The sequence below is a fragment of the Vicugna pacos genome, chromosome 29 (genome assembly GCF_048564905.1).
Source record: "Vicugna pacos chromosome 29, VicPac4, whole genome shotgun sequence".
In the NCBI taxonomy this organism is placed as follows: Eukaryota; Metazoa; Chordata; class Mammalia; order Artiodactyla; family Camelidae; genus Vicugna; species Vicugna pacos.
Window position 1 is genome coordinate 15,173,161 of NC_133015.1, and position 21,882 is coordinate 15,195,042.

The following is a 21,882-nucleotide window of genomic DNA, read 5'->3' on the forward strand; positions in this document are numbered from 1 at the left end:
CTGCCCAAGGGAAACCCTGGGAATTTGGAGGAGAAGGGAGCACCCAGAATTGGGGGGCAGGGAACCTGGGTTGGGCAGGGCCAGAAAACATAAGGTCAGAAAAGTTTGCAGAGAGGACCCCAGGGTTGGATGGCAGTTGGTGGGGGAGGGGGGATCAGTTAGGAGGGGTGTATGCTAAAAGTGAGGTCACCCAGAATGTACACTGTGAGATGCCAGGGGCAAAGGCAGGTGATTGGTCGAGAGAGGGCATAAAGCCAACGGCATCGTTCAAACCGGAGGAGGCAGTTGGAGTCTCCAACTGCTCCTGAGAGCTCAGTTGAACTGCTGTTTTCCTGACCCGTCATCCTTTCCGTGACCCCCTTCTCCCAAGTGTCTAACCCCTCTTCCTGTCACACTCCGTCCCCAACCCCTCCCCACCCCTCCTCGTCCCTTTTCCTCCCACCCCACCTCCTGCCAGGGCCCTGAGAGGACCGGGACATGGAGCTGATGGGGCTGCTTTCCTGGCCCCATGTGCTGGGGGTGTAGTGGATATAAAAACACAACTGTGAGTAAGCATCAGGCATCGGGGGTTTCCTCCTTATTCCTGGGCTCTCACACTGTGGTTAAATAGCTGCTTTCTCATGGGGTCCTTGATGGGAATGCATTGTTGGTGAAGACCAAGGGCCTCAGGACAGGTTTCTTGACCAGCCTGGAGTGGCCATGGCCACCAGCATCCTCATCAAGATCTGGGTCCTTTCACGACCTCTTGGACCAAACACAGCAGGTTGACAGGAAGAAACCTGAAATAGTTACTTTATTGCATCAAAGAAGGAAGTGTGAATGTACTAAAAGCCATTGAGTTGTATGCCTAAAATGGGAGAATGTGTGAATTGTATCTCAGTAGAGCTGTTTTTTACGAAGGGCACTGGGGTGCATTTCTCTGATAATTAGCGATACTGAGCATTTTTTCATGTGCCTATTGGCCATTTGTTTGTCTTCATTGGAGAAATGCTTGTGTAGGTCTTCTGCCCATTTTTGGATTGGGAGGGTTGTCCTGCACAGAAAGGCTGCCTGTGGGGAAGGCGCTTCTTGGTCAGCGTGCTGGAAGCTGTGTGTGCATCGTCTCGGGCAGGCCCCTTGGCTTCCTCCACGTAGAGACACGGGCGGTCACTTGTGGTGACGGGGTTTTATCCCGTTGTCCTCCTGTGCAGCCCAGGCCGCAGGCAGGCCCCGGAGGGCTGTGTGGAGTGTGTCATGCTATGCTGCTCTCTGGGCACCCGGTGGAGGGAAGGGCGCACAGTGCCGACAGCTGCTGCATTGTCGTTCAGCTTCTGTCGATGTTAGTCCTTTTGTCTTTTCATCCAACACACTTCTGTCTCCTGTCTGCAGTTCACTGTGGATGCTAGTGCACCCCTTTATTTCCGGGGACCATGTTGCGTGTCCGTCTGCATGGATAAGCTGTCACTGTCCTCGGCACCTTGCACACCTCCTCCTGGACAAGGCTAGTTGCCTTTTGGGCCCGGTAAGGTGAGATCATGTTCTTCTGCTCGCTTGTCGAGTCTTTGTAGAAAGGGTAATGTCACTCCAGGGCCTCGTGATGCCTGCGGGAAGCTGACTTGGGATTTTGTGACGTTTGTCTAGCTTCCTAGCACACACACTTGATGGATTGTATCATTTCTCCATCCTGATGTTGGAAGCGGGTGTCTCTTTCATAGAACAAAAGAGACTTTTGACAGACTATCAAATGAATTTCAAGTCCCAGTTTGGCAGATGTGCCTCTTGCATGGACCATGTGCTGTGCTCTGTGAGGGGTGAAGCACACCCCTAACTTCAGGAGCTCACGGGGTTGCCTCGAGGGGTGAGGGAGAGAGACATTCACAACAGACAGCTTGTCACCATAGCAGATGTGCCCGTGCAGGGCCTCAGAGTGCAGAAGAGGTGCACGTGAGCCACCAGGAGTGAATAGGAGGGTGTGGAGGGGAAGAAAGAAATTGAGGGGCTGCCCAGTGGGCGTTTGTTGGGTTCACTCAGGTGGAGCTGGAACGTCACTCCCGGCAGGGCGGGCAGTTCAGGCGGGCCGTGTGAATGCAGCGTGAGGTCCACTCAGAGCCACGTGTGTGTGCAGGGGACTCAGTGCAGCCATGCACGTATCCCCTTCAGAACCCACTGCCTCCAGAAAGCCCTCAGTTCACAACCTCATGTAAAGACAGTTGTTCTCTTGGGTTTCTGAAAGTTACGGGTCTGGATGAAAGAACCCTCTGGATATCAGAGAAACTGAAATTTAGCTTGGTTTTTTCAGGATATTTTGTGTGACTGAAGTTTTCTTTTGCCCCAGTGATTTGAAAAGTGCAGGCAGGATTTAAATCAGCTGAGCAGGTGCCTTTCCCTTCAGCATGAGTCAGGTTCTTTGGGGGAATTCAGGGGTGATTGGGGGACCCCCTGCAGGACCCCTCTCCCCACACCCCTGCTCCCTCTACGCCCACTGTCAGCATGGCATCTCCTCATTTATGTCACAAGATCCAGTTTCTGATTCTTTGCTTGAATTCCTGCAGTTCATCCCCTAACACCAAGACTCAGTGGGGCTCCCACAGGGTCTCAGCGTTGTTGTCTGTGAGCCGGGGGGTAACGCTGGTCCCTGGCTTCATTGTGAGGAGGGCCGGGTCAAGCACACACAGTTTTTTGAAAAATGACTGGGACATATTTCTCACTCAGCATTCTCATAGTTTAAAAGAAAGTGCACACAGAATCATCAAAAGAGACCTCAGGAAGTACATTAAATTAAACTGAAGATGTAAGAGCTCAGGCCCAGAGCTTACCATTCTCTGCTTTAAAGATAAGGCGAAGGGTTCCTTTCTTCTACTAAATCTCAGGTCCTAGTGGCTAAAGAAGGAAATATAATGAGAATTTGCACATTTTGAGATCTGTGTCTGAGATGTGAAAACAATTATTTTCATTCTGTACAGACACAGAGATGTGCACACAGACTACAGTGTCCGTCAGAGTCCATACATACATTAGAGAAGACAAAATCGGGAAAAAATAAGGTCCTATTAAAATAAGTAAAACTCCTTCTGCCTTACAGCACAGTCAGTTTGAAAACTGAAGAGGCTCCTGAGCTGTGGCAGTGATGTTTCTAGAGAAGACATCGGAGGTGCATTACGGCCCAAATGTTTCCCTGCTTTATCCTGCCCCCTCTGCTGTTGCCTCTCCTATTGTCACCCCTAATGAAATCTGTCAAAGTTCTCTCTGTGTCAGTGTCTGTTTCCTGGAGGACCACTGGTCACACCCTCTCGAGGGCACACAGAGTGAGTCACAGGCACACAACTTACAAACCAGCAGGAACTAGGATGACAGGGCAGATGCAAGGTCACCCCGGTGGGGCAGCAGTGACCACAGGGGCCCCGGGGCTCCTCCTGGGGCGGTGGGCACAGCCTATTTCTAGATCCAGTGATGGCTGTGCTGCTGCTTCAGTCTGTAAACACTCACTGGGCACGTGGGGCCTGTCAGTCACAGGGGCATCCGGTCGTGAGCTAGAAGACCAGAATGAAGTGGCTGTGTCTCATGGTGAGGAATGGAACCCAGCCCCAGTGACACAGGCCCACCAGCACTCACGGCCTCAGCACAATTTCTGACCAAACAGGCTGGGCGGTAGGCCACCCTGACCTAGGAACAGCTCTGAAGAACAAACCACACACACCCCTGGCACTCTGGAAGGCTGTGTGCACGCCCAAGGCTGTGCCTCTCAGGAGAGATGGGTGCACAGGTGGTCTTTGGTCTTTGGCTGACGTGGGACAAAATACACATAAACTGAGAGCAGCCTCCATGTCACACAGACATCCAGAGGTAAAGGGCAAAAATCTAACAGGCCACCGGGCCTTAAGCACAACCTTTGCCTGATAAGTGGCTTGTGCTGGCCCAAGGTGACCCCTAGGTGGCCAGGCTAAAAGGTGAAACCAAGAAAGAGAACACTGAGCAGGGACATCAGAGGCTGCACACTGCAGGGGAAATGGAAGTCACAGAGTTAGTTCAGCCAACTCACTAGACAAATAAATCAATGAACACACAGACAAACCAGGGATGGGTGGGGGCGGGCAGGGGATTAGAATCGACAGTTGCTGTATGAAAATATTTCTGTATGCAAGTAATAAAGATGCTACAAATGCACGCAGTTTACATTAAACTTTTGAAAACAGGAAAAAAAAAAAAGAATTGAGAGTGGCTACCACATGGTATTTAAATGTTCAGCTTTCAACAAGAAAATGTGAGGACACGTGATGAAGCAGAAAAGTGTGGTCCACGCCCAGGAAAACAGGCAAAGAAAAGGCTTTGGAAGGGACTGAGATGTCGGCCTTAGCACCCAACGACTTCAAAGGAGCCATCATAAATATGGTCAATGGACTGAACGAGACCATGTCTGAAGAATTAAAGGAAGTGTCTCGTCAAATAGTATCAGTCAAGAGATAGAAATCATAAAAATGGAAATTGTCAAGTTAAAAGGTACAAAGATGGAAGTGGAAATTGGATGGGCTCAAGAGTAGAAGCGGGATGGCGGAGCAAAAGCGACCATGTGAGTGGAAGCTCAGAGAAAACGGGGAAGGAACAGAGCCTCTGTGAAATGTGGGGCACATTCATACACCGACAAACGTGTACTAGTGTCCCCTGGATAGAAGAGAGAAAAGGGGGCAGAAAACATTTTATAAATAATGGCTGAAAACTTCCCAAATGTGATGAAAAAGATTAATCTACACATCCAAGAAGATAAAGGGACACAGGATAAAAACAAAGAGACTGCTAAGACATGTCACTTTCAAATAATGAAAGCCAAAGAAAAAGAATCATTTTTTAAAAATTTTTATTGAGTTATAGTCAGTTTACACTGTTGTGTCAATTTCTGGTGTAGAGCACCATGCTTCAGTCACACATGAGTATACATATATTCCTTTTCATGTTATTTTTCACCATAAGATGTTGAATATAGTTCCCTGTGTTATACAGTATAAACTAGTTGTTTTTCTGTTTTATATGCAGTAGTTAGTATTTGCAAATCTCGAACTCCCGACTGATCCCTTCCTTCTCCTTCCCCGCCGGGAACCATAAGTTTGTTTTCTATGTCTGTGAATCTGTTTCTGTTTGTAAACAAGTTCGTTTGCCTTTTTCTTTTTTTTAGATTCCAGGTAGGAGTGATATCATATGGTATGTTTCTTTCTCTTTCTGGCTTACTTCGCTTAGAATGACATTCTCCGGGTCCATCCGTGTTGCTGTCTTTGGCATTATTTTATTCTTTTTTATGGCTGATTGGTATTCCATTGTATAATTATACCACAGCTTCTCTATCCAGTCATCTCTTGGTGGACATTTCGGTTGTTTCCATGTCTTGGCTATTGTATATAGTGTTGCTATGAACATCGGGGTGCATGTATGTTTTTGAAGTAGGGTTCCTCCTGGATATATGCCCAGAAACAGGATTCCTGGGTCATATGGTAAGTCTATTCCTAGTCTTTTGCGGAATCTCCATACTGTTTTCCTCAGTGGCTGCACCAACCTGCATTCCACCAGCAGTGTAGGAGGGTTCCCTTTTCTCCACACCCTCTCCAGCATTTATCGTTCGTGGCCTTTTTACTGATGAGCCAGGGTAACTTTAAATTATCTTGTGCTGGTTTCATGGCTGGAAACCAGAGCTACAGAAGTCTTGCTCTGCACTCCTTACTCTGCCCATTTTCAGCCCTCCAGAGGTGGCCTGTGAACCTCATCACGGCAGATTATGTGTCCCCAGTCCATGAAGCCTGTCCTGGAGGTCATCCTTCTTGTGCAAACATTTTATTAAAGCATGGAGCTCAGGTGAGGGCAACTCGAATCACATCTTAGAAACCATGAATGAAAAATGACTATTTATAGTCCTTCTGAATAATTTCCAGTATTTTTGATTAGTATGACTTGAAATATGAACAGGGTTTTTTGAAAAGTATTATGTTCATCAACCTTATTTGCTGTAGTGGTAGATGAAATACTGCATTTTTAGCTAGAAAGTAATGATGAAAGTCTGTGTCATTTTCTTAAACAATCGCTTGTGATAAATAGTTGTTAGATTTCTGCCTTCATTCGTATGGGTGGAAGGTAATGAAGCATTGTAGAAAACATATAACATTTGGCTCCATAAGACCTGAATAATGGTCCCAGACCGTCTCTACCATTTACTAACGTTGGAAAGTTTGGACAAATCACTTAGCCTGTGAGCTGTTAGAGTCTACATATGAGAAAAAAGAAAAACAGGGAGAATAACCAAAAACATGATGTAGCATATTGTGGTATTGTGAGGATTGAGAGAGAGAAGGCACATTATTATTTTGAGAATGGGAATCAGAGCGGCATAATGAGATCCTAGAGAAGGAAGATACAAAGTCATTGAATTTCAAAGTGGGGACCAGTAGGTCTTACATTAACTACGTCCTCTCATGCTCAAAAGCGATGGGAAAATCTGCTCAAAAACTCGACATGGCTTTCTCATATTCTCTCACCTGGGAGTTACTGAGTATTTATTATGTGCCTAACTCTAGATAAATATTTTTAGGAACTTATACACTAAATGAGGGGACAACCAGATAAACAGGTAAATTGCTGAATGTAACACTGGCTGCTTTAAGAGATAAACTCTAAAATCTCCGTAGTCTAGTATAATAAAAGTTTATTTCTTGTTCAACTCAAACTCCATTGTGGGTGTTCCCGGCTGGGTGGCTATTTTCCAAGGTGATTCCAGGACACAGGCTCCTCTCATCCAATTGCTCTGCTGTCTTCAACAAGTGGCTCCCATGTGCGCTCCATTCCAGATGGTTGGAAGGGGACAAGACTTGGAGGATTGTGAATGAAAGACTTTGAAGGGCCAGTATTGGCAGTGACATATGTCACTTCTGCTCACATCACACTGACCAGAACTCAGGCCATGTCTAATCACCAGGGAGGCTGGGAAGCATACTATGGCTCTGTGCTCAGGAGAGAGGAAATAAGTTTGTTGTATGCTTAGCATCTCAGCCACAACAGGCAATCACTTTTTTTGTTTTTGTATTTTTTTCACAGCAGGCAATTACAATAAACTTTTTATCCATTAGTTTAAAAATTTATTGATTGATTGATTGATTGATTCACAATGTGTTAGTTTCAGGTGTACAGCAAACTGACTTAGTTATACATATAAATATAAATATATATATATATTCATTTTCAGATTCTTTTCCATTATAGGTTATTACAAGATACTGAATATAGTTCCCTATGCTATATAGTAGGTCCTTGTTGCTTATCTATTTTACATATAGTAATGTGTATGTGTTAATCCCAAACTCCTAATTTATCCTTCTCTCCACCCCTTTCCCCTTTGGTAACTGTGGTTTACAAACCAGAAACTCACAGACATATCTATTAGTTTTTGCTGTGTAACAAACTACCCTGACTTATTGACTTAAGACAATAGCCATTTTTTCTCTCCCAGTTCCTTGTGTTAGCTGGACAGCTCTTCAGTCTGGCCTGCTTCAGGTAACCTCAGCTGGGCTTACTGAGGCATTTGGAGTTAGCTGATAGGTCAGCTGGGGCAGACTGGTTCATGGTGACCTTGACTGGGATGGCTGAGAAGTCTGGGGAGACAGGAAATCTCTCTGTGGTGTCTCATCTTTTTGCAGGAGGCCTGGGCTTTTCCACATAGTAGCAGGGATTTCAAGAGCAGGAAAAAAGGGTCAGCTCTCTGCTAGCATCACATTTGTTACTGTCCCATCTGCCAAAGCAATTCATGTGGGCAAGCCCAGATTCAAGGACCGAACAGTCTCCATCTTGTGATGGGAGGAGTTGGAAAACCACATTACAAAGGGATTGTGCATCTTGGGCCGAGAATCTGTGGTCATTTTTGCCAACTACCCCAATGTAATAAGTACAAATAGTAAGTGGACTGTTGGGAACACACAGAAGTGTTCCTAAGTCGTTTATTTCTGATGGAGAAAGAGGGAGTCAGAAGAGGCTTCTTACAGGAAATGATGTCTCACTTGAAACCTAAAGGATCTGTTGGAGTAGCCAGCTGAATGGTGGGTTGGGGAAACACTGGGTTTTCCACCCATTGGGAACAACAAGTGCAACAGCCTAGAAGTGAAACTGAGCGCCTGGTTCATGACTTCAAATCATTATTCCTTAGAGCAGCAGAGCAGAGCAGGTGAGAGGTCAGAACACAATGAGCTTTGTTGTCCAGCCAAGAAAACGGGCTCTGCCCTGAGAGCCTCAGAGAGCTATAGACGAGTGCATCGTCAGGGTTATGTTTTTCTTAAGAAGACTTACCGCAAACTTGAGAACAGGGCCAGGACCAAGCAGACGCAAGAGAGGTGCCAAGGGTGCAGACTTTAAAGAGCTGCTCACGCTCGGGGTCTTGAAGCCCTTTCATGACCCTGGGAGTGAGCGTCTCCTGCAAGTGTGCACCTGGCCGTCTTTTGTGCCTCACTCGCTTGTCCTGGCGTCGCGTGGAAATACCTATGAGTCTTCACAGCATCATTGTTTAAAAACAGGTTCACCAAAGAATTACTTGATACAGAAAAATTCACCTGCATTTGGCTTCATTCTTTGCCATTTGATTTACATTGTGATGTTAGATGTTAGCTTGTAAGTTTTAGTCTCGTTTCCAATGCTAGCAAAGATCGCCCCAAAGATGCCAGTTTTATGGCCCTGTACGATATTAACCAGCTTTGTATCGATTAGCCAGTTTATTTTGGCATTCCACTGACTGGCTCTATAAATTCTTTGAGCCAGCCAGTTTTACTGGTTCCCTCATTAATGAATGAGTTGCATAAAATCTTTGGCTTGTGTTCACTCTATATTTGTATGGAAGCAATGTTTTTAATTTTGAAAAGAAAATAAGTAACAATTTTTTTTTATTTTTATTTTTTATTTTTATTTTTTTTTTCGGGGGGGGGGATTAGGTTTAACTTGTTTATTTATCTATTTTTAGAGGAGGGACTGGGAATTGAACCCAGGACCCTGTGCGTGCTAAGCATGCCCTCTACCACTTGAGCTATACCCTCCCCCAACAATTTTAAAAGATTACTCTAACTGTTGTGGGGAAATTGGATTGGAGTGGGATGGATCTCAGATGGGAGTGTTTAAAATAAGGAGATTAGTTTGTAAGCTATTGACCATCCTAAGTAGTTTCAAAGTTCATGTTCTTGGGGAGGGCATGGAGGAGACAGAAGATTCAGACACATTTTTGGTAGCTTACAATCCATACCTCATTCAGCTTTTCATGGCAACTGTGTAGAATTTGTTATTTTTGTCTCCATTTTATAGCTGTGGAATTGAAGGTCTCCGAGAAGTTAAATAATAGCTTGAAAGTGATGGAACTTAGATTTGAATCAGGGTCGCCCCACTCCCTGCCTTCATCCTGGAGCTATTGTTTTCTAGGTGAATGGTGTTACTGCAGACTGGCACACTCCCTTGTTTAATGCTTGTGTCAGCGGCAGCCAGGACTGTGTGAATTTGCTTCTGCAGCATGGAGCCAGCCCCCACCCTGTGAGTGGTCTGGCCTCCCCCATCCACAAAGCTGCTAAGAGAGGTAGATCTGTTGAGAAGTTAAGTTTTCCATCCACTCCTTCAAGAGACCTCTTCCCGTTGCAGGGAAGAGCGAAAGGGGACAGTAGCTCGCAATCTGGGGCCCTGGGACCAGAAATATCCTTTCCCAACCTGGTGTGCAAATGCAGATTCTTGGGCCCTCATTCCAGACTCATTGAATCAGTAACTTTGGGGATGGGGCCCAGCCATCTGTGTTTTGTTGAACAAGCCCTCCAGGTAATTCTGATGCACAATCAGTGTGAGAAGCATCCTTTTCAAACATTTGGAATGCTGTTCATGGCTATATTTCTGGAACAGGGCCTGTCACATGGTAGACTCTCCATCAACATTTGTAGAATATATTATTGAACCCATGACCACATAACATCAAATTATTTTATAAAACAGATTACAATCTATTTTAGGGCTTTAACAAATATTGTCTCAGGGCCACCTAGGTTTGCTAAGTGAAAACAAACTTGCAACTTTTGGAAATATAAGATGTTATATACAGTATGGGGTAACTCTCCCCACCCCCAGCTTTCTTGAGGTATAACTGACAAATAAAACTGTGTTTATTTGAGGTGTACAATGTGACGATTTGAAATACATATATATTGTGAAAGGATGCCCATAATTAAGTTAATTAACACATGCATTCCCTCGTACAGTTACCTTTTTTGTGTGGTGAGAACATTTCAGATCTACTCTCGTTCAAGGCTATAACATGGTGCTAGTAACTGTAGTCACCATGTTGTACACTAGACCCCCAGAACTTACTCATCTGGGGTAGTTCTTTTCATAAAATCACAGTTTCCCTGCTGTTCTGAACTCTGAGACAAAAGATAAAATTGCTCGTTTTGTTTGATTTTCCTCCTCCTCTTCCTTCTCACAGTGATGACCATACCTTGCCAGGAGGGCTGTTCATATCCCATTGACAGCAGCCCTATTTGACTGGATCCACCCGTATTATAGTTAGCTCCTGAAGCACTGGCATTTCATCACGAGGAGAGATGCTATCTCATCATATTCACTGAACACATAGAACTAAAGTGGTATGACAAGAGAGAGGCCAAGGTGCAAATGTTTCAACTACTGACATTTTAGAGCAAGGAAGAGTGATTCTGCTTTCACTAAACCTAGCTGGCCACGCTGGGTGCCACTCATGTTGGATCTGGTACCTTCTTCTCAGACTCACCTGTGCCCACTGTGGCCTGTTTCTCCCTGTCCCATGGCCCACACTATGCCCTCTTCAGATCCACCTTTAGTCTCTGTTCTTCCACACCTTTCCCCAGTTCTCACTTTGATTTCAGCACTTGGACTGATTACCAAGCCATAAACAATTGGAAGAGGTGGATGGTTGCTTGTTGCTTACCGTGGCTGGTCAACTCAAGTGGAGTTCCACCCAGAGCTGTAGGTCACATCCTATGGTCAACCCATTAACTGGCACCAGTGTGGAAGATCATTTCCTATTCTAAGTAAAAGAAATGGCTTTTGGTCCCTGGATAAGTTGTTGGAAATTTTAAACACACACAGAAATGGGCAAGGTGATGTTTTCCTGGCTGAGAGAGTGTGTGTTGTGACTGTTTGCTCCCCCTTCGGGCTGCAGGCCACGTGGAGTGCATTGAGTCTCTTGTGGCTCACGGGGGTGACACTGACCATAACATCAGCTATCTGGCTTGTGAAAACCTGCAAGTGGCTTGTGCCAAGAAGCTTCTGGAATCGGGTAAAACAAAAAGCAAAACATAGCAAGGACAGTAAATGAAAAGGAAATGAAAGCTATTTGGAAGCTCTTTCTCTCATAGCAGAGGGAAGAGTGCGGGCGGGGGAGTCGGACGGGATCACGGCTCATACTATGTTCCCACGGGGAGTGACTTTAAACTGACCTTTAGTTCTCTCACTGTAATGAGCATGATGATAATGACGCTGGTGTCTTCTCCCAGGATGGTCATCCGTGATGACTTCTCCCTTTCCGCTGCCTCCCTCTCTCCAGCCAATGACATCATTAGGCTCTGCATGACTTGCACAGCCACTGGGTTAGGGCTGAGTCTCCCTATCTGGGGCCTTCCTCACCAGTTCTCTGATTTGCAAATAGAAGTTGACCCATTTGTAGCGCATTGTAAATACTATATTTTCTTTGAAAGGGCCTAAGTTGAATCATTCTTTTTCGCCTTCCTGCTGTGTGTCCAGTCCCTTCTTGGGATACCATTTCATCACCTCTTTAATTATTTAAGTCCTGTTTACTGTTTAAAACTCCAGCAATCTTTCTTGCCACCAAATGTTCTTAGAGTTCTTATTGCCTTCTACTCAGTTGGTAACTATTACCATGAATTAGAAGATTCGGTCTCTCTCCTTCTCTCCCTCTTTCTCTCTTCTATCATTGTAAGTGGATTTTAAGCCCCTCATTAGGAGAGGGCCAGGTTTTGCACCCCTCACAAAGCTGAGTGCAAGAACAACTGAGTTAACATTTGTTGGATGGCCAAAGATTCCCAGTTTATGAGAGCGACAGCCACTCAGGCAAAGCCACATGTCCCCACATGTAAGCCAGCATCTGGGCTGGGGTGGGGATTGGCTGATAGTATAGGGATGGAATTGGGTGGGGATGGTCCTAGAAATCTACCTTCTCCCTGAGGAGGAGGACTTTGCCACCTACCCTGGGATCTTGGGATTGGCTACCCTAATGTAGGCAATGCTGTCATAATTGGTTGCTCTTCAGAGTCCCAGTCACACAGTCCCAAGTCTCAGGTTTCAGCCCCACTGCAGCTGCTCTGCATGTGTGGCTGCCTGCCATAGCTGGGATTTCCCCATCTGGCCTCACTTCTGGTCTGGCTAGTGTTTGGGCTCCATGAGTAATGAATGTGCAGCTTTCACACCACCAGGATTTTCCTTGTAGGTATCACACTGTGTCTGGTGCTCCAGGGCATGGTGTTGACCCTCACAGGCCGTACACCAGGCACTGCACGCTCAGCCATCGTCAGGGGGCATTTCCCCCACGTTTGTAAACGGAGTCAAGTCATCTCCCGTTTCTCCGGAGAACTGCCGTGCCCACTGGGATGCCCTTTTGTCAGGGAGCCTTGAGGTGCAGTGCCTTGAGAAGGGGATGCTGGGACTCTGCTCCTCGGCTGACTCTCTGTTCTCATGACTGTTTAGGAGCAAGTGTGAACCAAGGCCGGGGACTGGAATCCCCTCTTCACGCGGTGGCCACGGCGTCCAGTGGGAAGCTCGCCTGCTTGCTCATGGACTTTGGAGCAGACACTCAGGCCAAGAATGCTGAAGGCAAACAATTTAGAGCTTACATTTTTTTTTTAAGCTGGAAATTGGAGGAGGTAGGTGGAGATAAACTAATAATTTATCATAGTGACTGGCAAGGGGAATGGGATTGAGAGGCCTTTTAGATAAGTATTTAGAACGATTCTCTAAGTAGGTGACCAGTATGCTGAAGATGTTTACTAATTGCAATATTTGTACATGTGCAAATGGTCAATAATTCATCAACATTGTGACATTCTACATTCAATTGTTCCCAAACTCTTCCAGGGATAAACTGCTCAGAATTCTACAATTTCATAAGATTAAAGCTAATCTTCCCCTTTTTTCCTTTTGCTTAAAATTTGATAACTGATTTTGTTGTATTTCTTAAATGGAAATATTTCAATTTTGCATTCATTTTTTAACAGCTTTATTGAAATGTAATTGATATACAAAGAACTGCACATATTTAATGTGTAGTTTGATGAGTTTAGACATATACAAACACCCTTAATAATATCACCACTATCAAGGTAACAGAGTTTTCTTTATCTCTTTGCATGTGACTCAGTCCTAAGTATTTTCATATAAAACACTTTTGTCTTTTCCATTACGATGTGATGATAATAAGGGAATTCTTTCATCTTTTCATTAGTTGGATTCTAAAACATAGTTCACTTGGGTTTGCTTTCCATGAATAAACTACCACGAGAGGCAACACCTCTACTGCATTATGTTTTAACTCATTTCTACCATAGTGACTGTCCCTCCTGGCCAAATAAATACGTTGGTTGGTATGATAATTTTGCTAAGTGAAATAAATATGAGACTTTTGTTGTAAAACATGGGGTTGAATCCTGACTCTACTCTTTTACTTGCTCTGTGACTTTAGGCAAGTTACATAACTTCTCTCATACCACTGAAATTTGCAGATTTGTGGCAAGACAGATTCGTATTCTTGGTGACTAAACTGAACTAAAAATGGTTTTGCCATCACCTTCCTAATTTCTACTCTTAACATGCTGTAAGATTGGCCAAATGATAATACGGCTTTAACGTGGTAACTGATGTTCGTGGAAGTTCCTGAGAATGAAAGACTGACCTACTCCATCACACCTTCACCCAGACCAGTGCTGATTCAAGTCACTGGATCTCCATTTGTGTTAAGACTTCCACCCTCACTGACATTACTTAGGCTCTTTGTAACTCCCTTTTATCTTTTTTCCATCATCTATATATTTTTTTTTTTTGCCTTTCTAATCTCTCTCCCATATAATTCCCAGCTTTTGTGCAATTGTTTGCTGATGTAAGTGTTGCTTTTCATGGTAGGAAGTATACCAATTTCTGAATCGTGAAGCATGATCCTTTTCTCTTATGGTCTGATAGGTTCCTCTCAGTTGCTGGATGTTCACAGGTCACTTTTGCGGAGCCAGAGACATTCGTTAGTTTCTTCTTCCTTCCCATTTACTTTCTCTCCCCTCCTCCTTCCTTCCCAATCTTCCTTCCTTCCTCCTGCCTATTTGCTTGTAATTCTGATTGTACTTCTTTCTTTCACCATAAGGAAGCCTAAAGTTTGCCTTCTAAATAACTGAGATGAAACTCTGTCTCATATATATCATATATATATATATATGTGTATATATATATCATATATATATATATATATATATATATATATATACACGATACATATAGTTTAGAAATAACTTTAGTCAGTTGGATATATTTATACCCTATGAAGAGTTTCTATGTAAAATACAAGACACCCAGTCAAAATTAAATTTCAGATAAGCAATAGATAATTCTTTAGTGTATGTCCCAAATATTGTATAGGATATACTTATACTAAAAATGATTTGTTGTTTATCTGAAATTCACATTTATCTGTGAGCCCTGTATTTTTATTTGCTAAATGTGGCAAAAAAAAAGCCATTGAACATTCAAATTAATTAAGTCAAATTTGTGCAGTGTCAGAAGAGAAAGATTTATCTCTTTATATTCCTTCAGGAATTTTCTGACCCTTCAGCACATATATTTCAAGTTGAGAAAGTCATTTTTTATGTTACTTTCTATCACAATTCATTTTAAGTATCTGTGAATGTGCTTATGTTCCATCAAATAGTTTTTTTTTATTATTATTGTGGTGTCGTATAGTGATTAAGGGCACATATTCCAGCACCAGATTGCCTGGATCCTAATCCCAGCCTTTATTACTTGCAAGTTAATCATTAAGTCAATAACAGACAAGATAATTAATCTCTGTGAGCCTCAATGTACATATCTTACAGAAGGAGATACTAATAGGACCTGTCACATCGGTTGTTCTGATGATTAAGTGAATATATGGATATCGTATGTTAGATATTAGAGAGATGAATAGTAGACAGGTAGCTACATAGGAACATGCCTTCATGTACTTAAACACTCCATACTTTTTAGATGTCACTATTACTCATGAAAAATAAACACTGATTCAGAGGCAATTGGCATGATCACATCTAATTACATAAAAGTCTGTCAGGTAAGGAGAAACCAGCTGGTCTAGAAAGATTTCATTTTAATACTTTTTCAATTTTTAAAAAGTGTTGTAACATTACTGAAAATCAACCCAACTGACATCAGTACATTTTCTTCCCATGGGTTTTTTTCTTAGACACTTTAACTCAGGAATGCAATTTTCACATTTTGTCTTGTCATCTGTTACTATCACAGAATGTCAAGTTCAGCTCACACCTCTTGTAAGACTCAGTTTGCTGAAATCTGTTCTTCTTTTCAAATACCATGGAAAAGAAATAGGCCTTTATGATTCAATGGGCCTGTTTATTTTAATTGGCTCCAGGCTCAAGTGCTCCCTCATCACAGTAGGAGAAAGATTTGATATATTATGTAGGCCAGCTCTGTGTTATACTGCAAATTCAGAATGTGAAAGTTTTTTTTTTCTTTAATTAATAGGAGAAGGAGGAGGATAGGCAGAAAAAATATTTAAGTGTATTTATTCCATGACAAAGAAGTTTAAAAACATTCTTGTTCATATAACACAGGCAATGGAAGACAGCAATGTAGCGTAATGAGCCCTGGGACCGAGGTCAAGGGACACGGGCTTTAACTTTGGTTCTTGTGCTGACATAGCTTTGATCTTAGACAAGACCTTTCTTTAATGTCTTCATCTGCAAAAATGGGAATGGAACTAAACTGTCACTAAGGCCATTTCCAAATTTGAAGTTTCATTGTATTTAGCCTCCCAGCTTTAATTTATGTAGCCAAAAGGGAGAAAATGTATATATTTACCCCTGTAGTTTTTTTGGACAACTAGATTACAAAGGTGGAGTTTTCAGATTTTTTTTTCTGAAATCCATATCATAAAGAAATACAGAATGTGCAACGTAAATCCAACATTTGTTATCATCTGTAGTGACACAGGGCGTTCCATTTTGGAAATGATCCTAGCCTTCTGCTGAGCAGTAGAAACACTGGTAGAAAATTACATGTAATTTTTAAAAAATCAATTTTTGGCCAAGATAGCAAACTTTAAAAATTTAACATTAAAAACATGGCTTGATGTTATTTTGAAAAATATATGTCATCTATGAGTGGTCCCTCAATCATAAAAAGGCATGTTGGATTAAGATCAAAATCTCAAAATTTTTTTTGTTTTTTTTTTGCTGGGGGGCGGTCTTAAAATTCATATCCATTTATCTGCCTATATATAAAGATATACACATTTTATAGTGAAGTGAAATGCTTATACTTACTGTACGTCCCTTTTGCCCACTGGGGAAAATAATTTTGGCACTTGTCTCCTTGAGGGTTATTTTTATTCTTCACAACACATTTGATTTTCAATGTGAAACATCAGGTTGCATTTGTTTTATAAAATAGGAAGCTTATGCAAACAGAAAAAGCAGTTCATGTTAAAAGGATAAGCTACTAAGTAATAATACGTGTGATAACTTTCCCTTTGCTTTCTTTCCTTGGGAAAGCTATTTATTGATTTTGAGCTTATTCATGAAATCATGTTTGTTGCTTCCTGTCGTTTGGCATCCTGAATGGCTGTACTTTGTCTCAGTGTCTCACCACGACCATTTGGCACTGGGTAGCCTTGGGTTTTTGGATCAGGGGAGTGTCTCTATCAGCCACATAAGAAGCTTGGCCAAGAGAGTGAGGATAAGCTGGCTGGAGTCCCCTAACCTTTGACTGTGACCTGTGGGTGTAGTATATAAACGGAGGCTAGAGGGAGCTATTGAGCTGTTTAAAGATTCCAATGGAGTAGAACTTGGTTTAAAGTCAAGGACAGTAGGCGCAATTAGATGTCTTAAGGTGAATCCTAGCCAGTCACAGGGAGCTCAAGGAAATCAGTGAACACACGTGGTTCACAATTTGATATGCGAGTTGGCTTCACTGATAGCCACTTGGCACTGGGGATTAAATATTTGATGAACTAAGAAGGAAATTAACAGTTTGGAGGGGCTTGGGGGAGTTCTGGACATGACAGTATGACAAAGATTGTTGTAACGCAGGACTGCTTTTAAAGTCCCTTGTTTTGAGGTGTGGAACAGGTCAGAAACTATAAATGACTGTGGGTGTTTTTGGTATTTTCATTTTAACTAAAATGATGAATGAAATAATTATAGTCTTACAGATTAGAGGTGAGATAAATCCAATTTGATTATGCCTTTTAGATTATGTGTAGAAAAAATCCACTTTTAAGAGCTTGTCAGACTAAGACTATTTTATTTTTTAATGTTTACCATGGAAATGTATTGAATGTATTTTTTCTGTGAAAGCATATTTTAAAATATAGGTTTTACCCTGTCCATCTTTTTCAAAAATATGTAAGAAATGAGCCACAAGACTGTGAAACAGTGTTTTTCCTTTAAATAAGAACGCTGGATATAGTCTCTCAATTGAAAAGATTGTTATATAAGGGGGGGAGAGGTTAAAAAGGGGCAGTCACTAATGCCTTGGGGGACGCCAGCATTTAATTAAGATATAATCTGCTCACAAGCATTATTCAGGATTTTGAAAGTTTTTAATCTAGTCAATTTAAGTGAAATATGGATAAACAAAGTAAGCCACGGCTTCACAGACAGATAATCTCAGGAGAGATGGTCCTTAGAGAAATGTATGCAGATGACCAAGTAAACCCAAAGAAGCTGCTCACTGGAATGGAATTTTACAGTATTTGTTTTAGTCACGCTCAAGCTAAGAGGGAATCAACCGCTGCTTTTCAAGGAAGCTGTATACTTTCATGAACTTTATTTCATGTCCCCAAATTGCATGCACCTGAGGTGATGTCAGTGGCATGCAGGCACGTGCCTCTGCAGGTGGCTGATGAAGTCAGACCCTGAGTGATGTCAGTGAAGATATTTTTTTTCCATGGGAATTTTTCACTGTCGAACTCATACCATGTGTTCATAGTTTCTCACTGTTTATAGCAATTCAAAATTTGAATTTGTTTTAGGCTTCCAACATTTGTGCATTCATTCCCTCTTTAAGCACTTGTGAGGCAGTTCCTTCTCAGGGTCCTGCTTGTTTCTTCTAGTTGGGAGTCTTGAGGGACATCATATTTTAGAGACATTATGGGGCACCAGGCTTGGAAATTGGCTACCACTTTACAAGAATCTACATTCCCTCCCGTCCCCTCTTTCATTGTGAATAAGGCAGAGTAGAGTCAAATAACTTCCAGAATCAAATGTGTACTCAGTGATTTGTATGAAATTGAGAACCAACTTAACAAAAGCTCACTGACAGTTACAGGCAATGCTTTTTTGGACATCTGGGTGTTTAATATTGCAGCAGCTCTATTCATGTAACTTACTGACTTGCTTCTATATGTGGATTAAATGCAATTGTTTGTTCCATGGGTAACTCAAGCAAATTACTAAAGTAATCTTTGCCTTATTTTGACCATTCATAAGACGGATTTGTGATCCTTATTGCCTGTCTGTAGCACAAGTTTTATAATGACAGCATTCAGACAGTCCCAAGCAATCACCTTCTTAAGTACAAATAGGGTGTCTCTCAGCTTCTTCATTCTTGCTGGTATCCGGGAATGTAGAAACAATTATGTGCTGGCATTACATTCTAATTAGACAAAGTCCAAACGACCAGTAAAATGGAATTGATTTCATTGAACACCTTATTTTAATGATAATAAAGTGTTAACCCCGGCTGAGCATTTGCTGTGTGCCAGTGTTCTAAGTGTTTCATATATTTTAACTCATTTGAAGTTTATTACAATCCTGTGAGTTAGCAGTACTGTTTCTCTTTCACAGATGAGGAATTGGAGGCACAGAGAGGTTGAGGAACTTGCCAAGGCCACAAAGCTCTGAATTCTCCTGGTGTGGAGTAGCCCAGAATCAAAGCAGGCAGGTTGGCTATGGATCTCAGGGTCCTAAACAAGTGAATACAGGTGAGAATTAACTCCCAGGTTTTCAGTAAGGACAGGGGCATCCAGTTCCATTGCTCACATCGTTTATATTCCAAACTGAGAAGAGATCATTAACACATGTAAAGAAAATGCTAACTCTATCCCGGTATAGCATCTTACCTGGAGTAAAAACTGAATATTGCTGTTGATTTGATTTTTTGATTCAAGATGGACTGTCGAGTGCTCAGTGTAGTTTTACTGTTGAGTACCCTTTATGATTTTTTCCTCGTTAGAAAATTGGCAGCCTTTGTTCAATTGTGTTTAATACTAAATGTGGCATAATCTTAAATTGTATATAATATTAAATTAATCTTACTGTCTCATTCCTCATCTCTTTGTCAGGTTGCAGTTTATCGTTCAATGTGATTTTCACAGATTTTAGGAAGATTTGATTCTATCCCAAGATGAAAAGAATAGAACATTGTAGAAAATGTGAAGGAAAACCTATGTCAGATCTGTGTTGCAGTGCCCTGCCAGGGAAGAACGTTTGTGTATTTGACTGCTTGCTAGCGTGAGCTCTGGATTTGGTTATTTCTATAAACTGCCGTGATTGGGTAGAAGCTGCAAGGCAACAGATTTGTTTTATCATTTCTAATATATTTCTTTATCGTAATGTAAAAGAGAACTCAGAGATAGATCGATCCAGAGAAGGATCCGGTGCCTCAGAAGTTGATGCCTGCCTCCTCGCTGTTTGAGATGCCTGATGTCTGATAATTACTGTTGTGGAGGGAGTGGAAGCTTCACCTTGGTGGCTGACCAGAGGATGTAAAAAACATCGTTAGTCCTTAAAGGACCTTTAGTCCTTGTTGCTGTCTGTAGCATTCAAGGCTCACTTAGTTCATTTATTAAGCCTTTTAAGGAAAGACTGTTTCTAATCCAGTTTACAAAAGTGAGAATCTAGCTGTTATTATAAAAAAATAATAATAATCCCAGTGTTAACGATGCATTCAGCGATCTCTCAGTCCTCTGTAGGTGGTATGTCATGATGGCTATGTGCGAGGGCTTTGGAAGGAATGCTGTACCATATTAGCTGAACTTGAGTGAGCCAAGCTATTGACTATGTCCCCAGTTTCCTTCCTAAAATAGAGATAGTAATACCCAACTTATGGGTTGTTCTAAGATTAAAGAGGTAAAGGGTAATGGATCAAGATAGGTAACAGGCTCCTGAATTATCACCCCTCTCCACATATAAAATATGGACAAACCATACGAAACAATGTTTTTAAGTCACTGCACATCAGGTCATGAAGGGTAGTCATCCCTGAAAGATGGGAAACAAATGAGGTCAGCCCTGTGGTGATCTCTGTTTACTTCCTTGAGAGAGTTTCCAGGTTAACAGTTCAGGGAAGGCAGGGCCAGTGTGAGGCAGACAGACTCCCTGAGTTAATGAGATGAAGCTGGGAGTACGGAGAAACTAGGGCAGCTAGAATTCACAAGTCAGAATACAACAGGGGAGAATTCTGCACAGAAGGAAAACACTGGAGAATGCAGAGAGTCCGCCTTGGGTATGCAGCTGAGATAACTGTGCAGGGGAAAGATTCAGCCAACGTGATCAGAGGGGGCAATGCCTGGCAATCACAGAGCTGGGAATAGGGCCAGTTCCTACCAGCCAGACTGGACAATTTCATCCCTTATAGGGTGTTGGGTAGAATACTCAGATGCATCTTGCCCTAGTAGTGGGGGAAAAAAAAAAACACCTTGGAGTGAAAATTGCTCTAGTTCTGCTTAAAAAGTCTTAAAAGCAAGACTTTTTGTAAGTGACTAAACTGCTTTCCACCACACAGCTTTATAAGGTATACAGGAATACAAAAATATCCAGCACCCAACAAGTTAAAACTCACAATGTCTGACGTGCAATAATAGAAGCTACAAAACGTGCAAAGAAGCAAGAAGACACAACACATAATGGGAAGACATCAGTCTGTCTGAACTAATCCAGAGATGACAGAGATGTTAGAATTAGCAGACAAGAATATCAAAACAGTATAACTGTATTTTTTGTTCAAAAATTAAGATGTGGAATATACTGGAAAGTACTCAAATTGAACTTTTAGAGATAGAAAGTATAATATATAAAATTAAAGATATATCTGAAATTTATAGCAAATTTGATATTAATGGAGGAAAAAATAGTAAACTGCAGTCAGCAAGAGAATGAATCAAAAAAAGTGGCCAAATATATGTGTATATTTTGAGTCCCTGAAAGGGGAGAGAGCAAAAAGAATAGCTGAAGATATAATGACTAAAGATTTTCCTAATTTGGTGGAAAATATATAAACTCATGATCCAAGGAGCTAAATAAATCCCAAGCACAAGAAACAAAAAAACCACGCCAAGGCACATGGTCATCAAATTGCTCAAATGAGTGATTAGGGGAAAATCTTAAAAGCAGACAGATAAAGAAAAGACTCATTACACACAGAGGAAGGAACAAGAAAGGCTAATACATTTCTTGTCAGAAATAATGCAAGCAAGAAGATATTGGGATAAAATCTTGAAAATGCTAAAAGAAAAAAAAAACTGTCAACTTGGAATTTTATTCTCAGTGAAAATATCTTGTAAAAATGAAGCAAAGATTTTTTTCAGGCATTCAGAAGCTGAAAGTCCTCATCACCAGTACACCAATGCTGCATGAAATGTTGCAGGGAGTC

The 21,882-nt window shown here is 42.0% G+C and overlaps 1 protein-coding gene and 1 long non-coding RNA gene across 2 annotated transcripts in view; both read left to right on the forward strand.

Moving 5' to 3' along the window:
* The first annotated feature begins 259 nt into the window (after positions 1-259).
* Positions 260-3,222, forward strand: LOC140690246 (uncharacterized). The gene is made up of 3 exons (XR_012065447.1): positions 260-544; positions 1,369-1,506; positions 3,062-3,222. It is a non-coding gene; the product is annotated as an uncharacterized lncRNA (long non-coding RNA).
* Positions 3,223-4,524: 1,302 nt separating this feature from the next.
* The window catches only part of LOC116278920 (uncharacterized), a 35,319-nt gene continuing 17,961 nt past the window's right edge, over positions 4,525-21,882 (forward strand). The window contains exons 1-6 of the mRNA XM_072951660.1: positions 4,525-4,546; positions 5,702-5,817; positions 9,406-9,556; positions 11,162-11,278; positions 12,703-12,828; positions 19,082-19,213. Coding sequence (XP_072807761.1) covers positions 4,525-4,546; positions 5,702-5,817; positions 9,406-9,556; positions 11,162-11,278; positions 12,703-12,828; positions 19,082-19,213 — 664 coding nt within the window. The remainder of the gene's footprint in view (positions 4,547-5,701; positions 5,818-9,405; positions 9,557-11,161; positions 11,279-12,702; positions 12,829-19,081; positions 19,214-21,882) is intronic.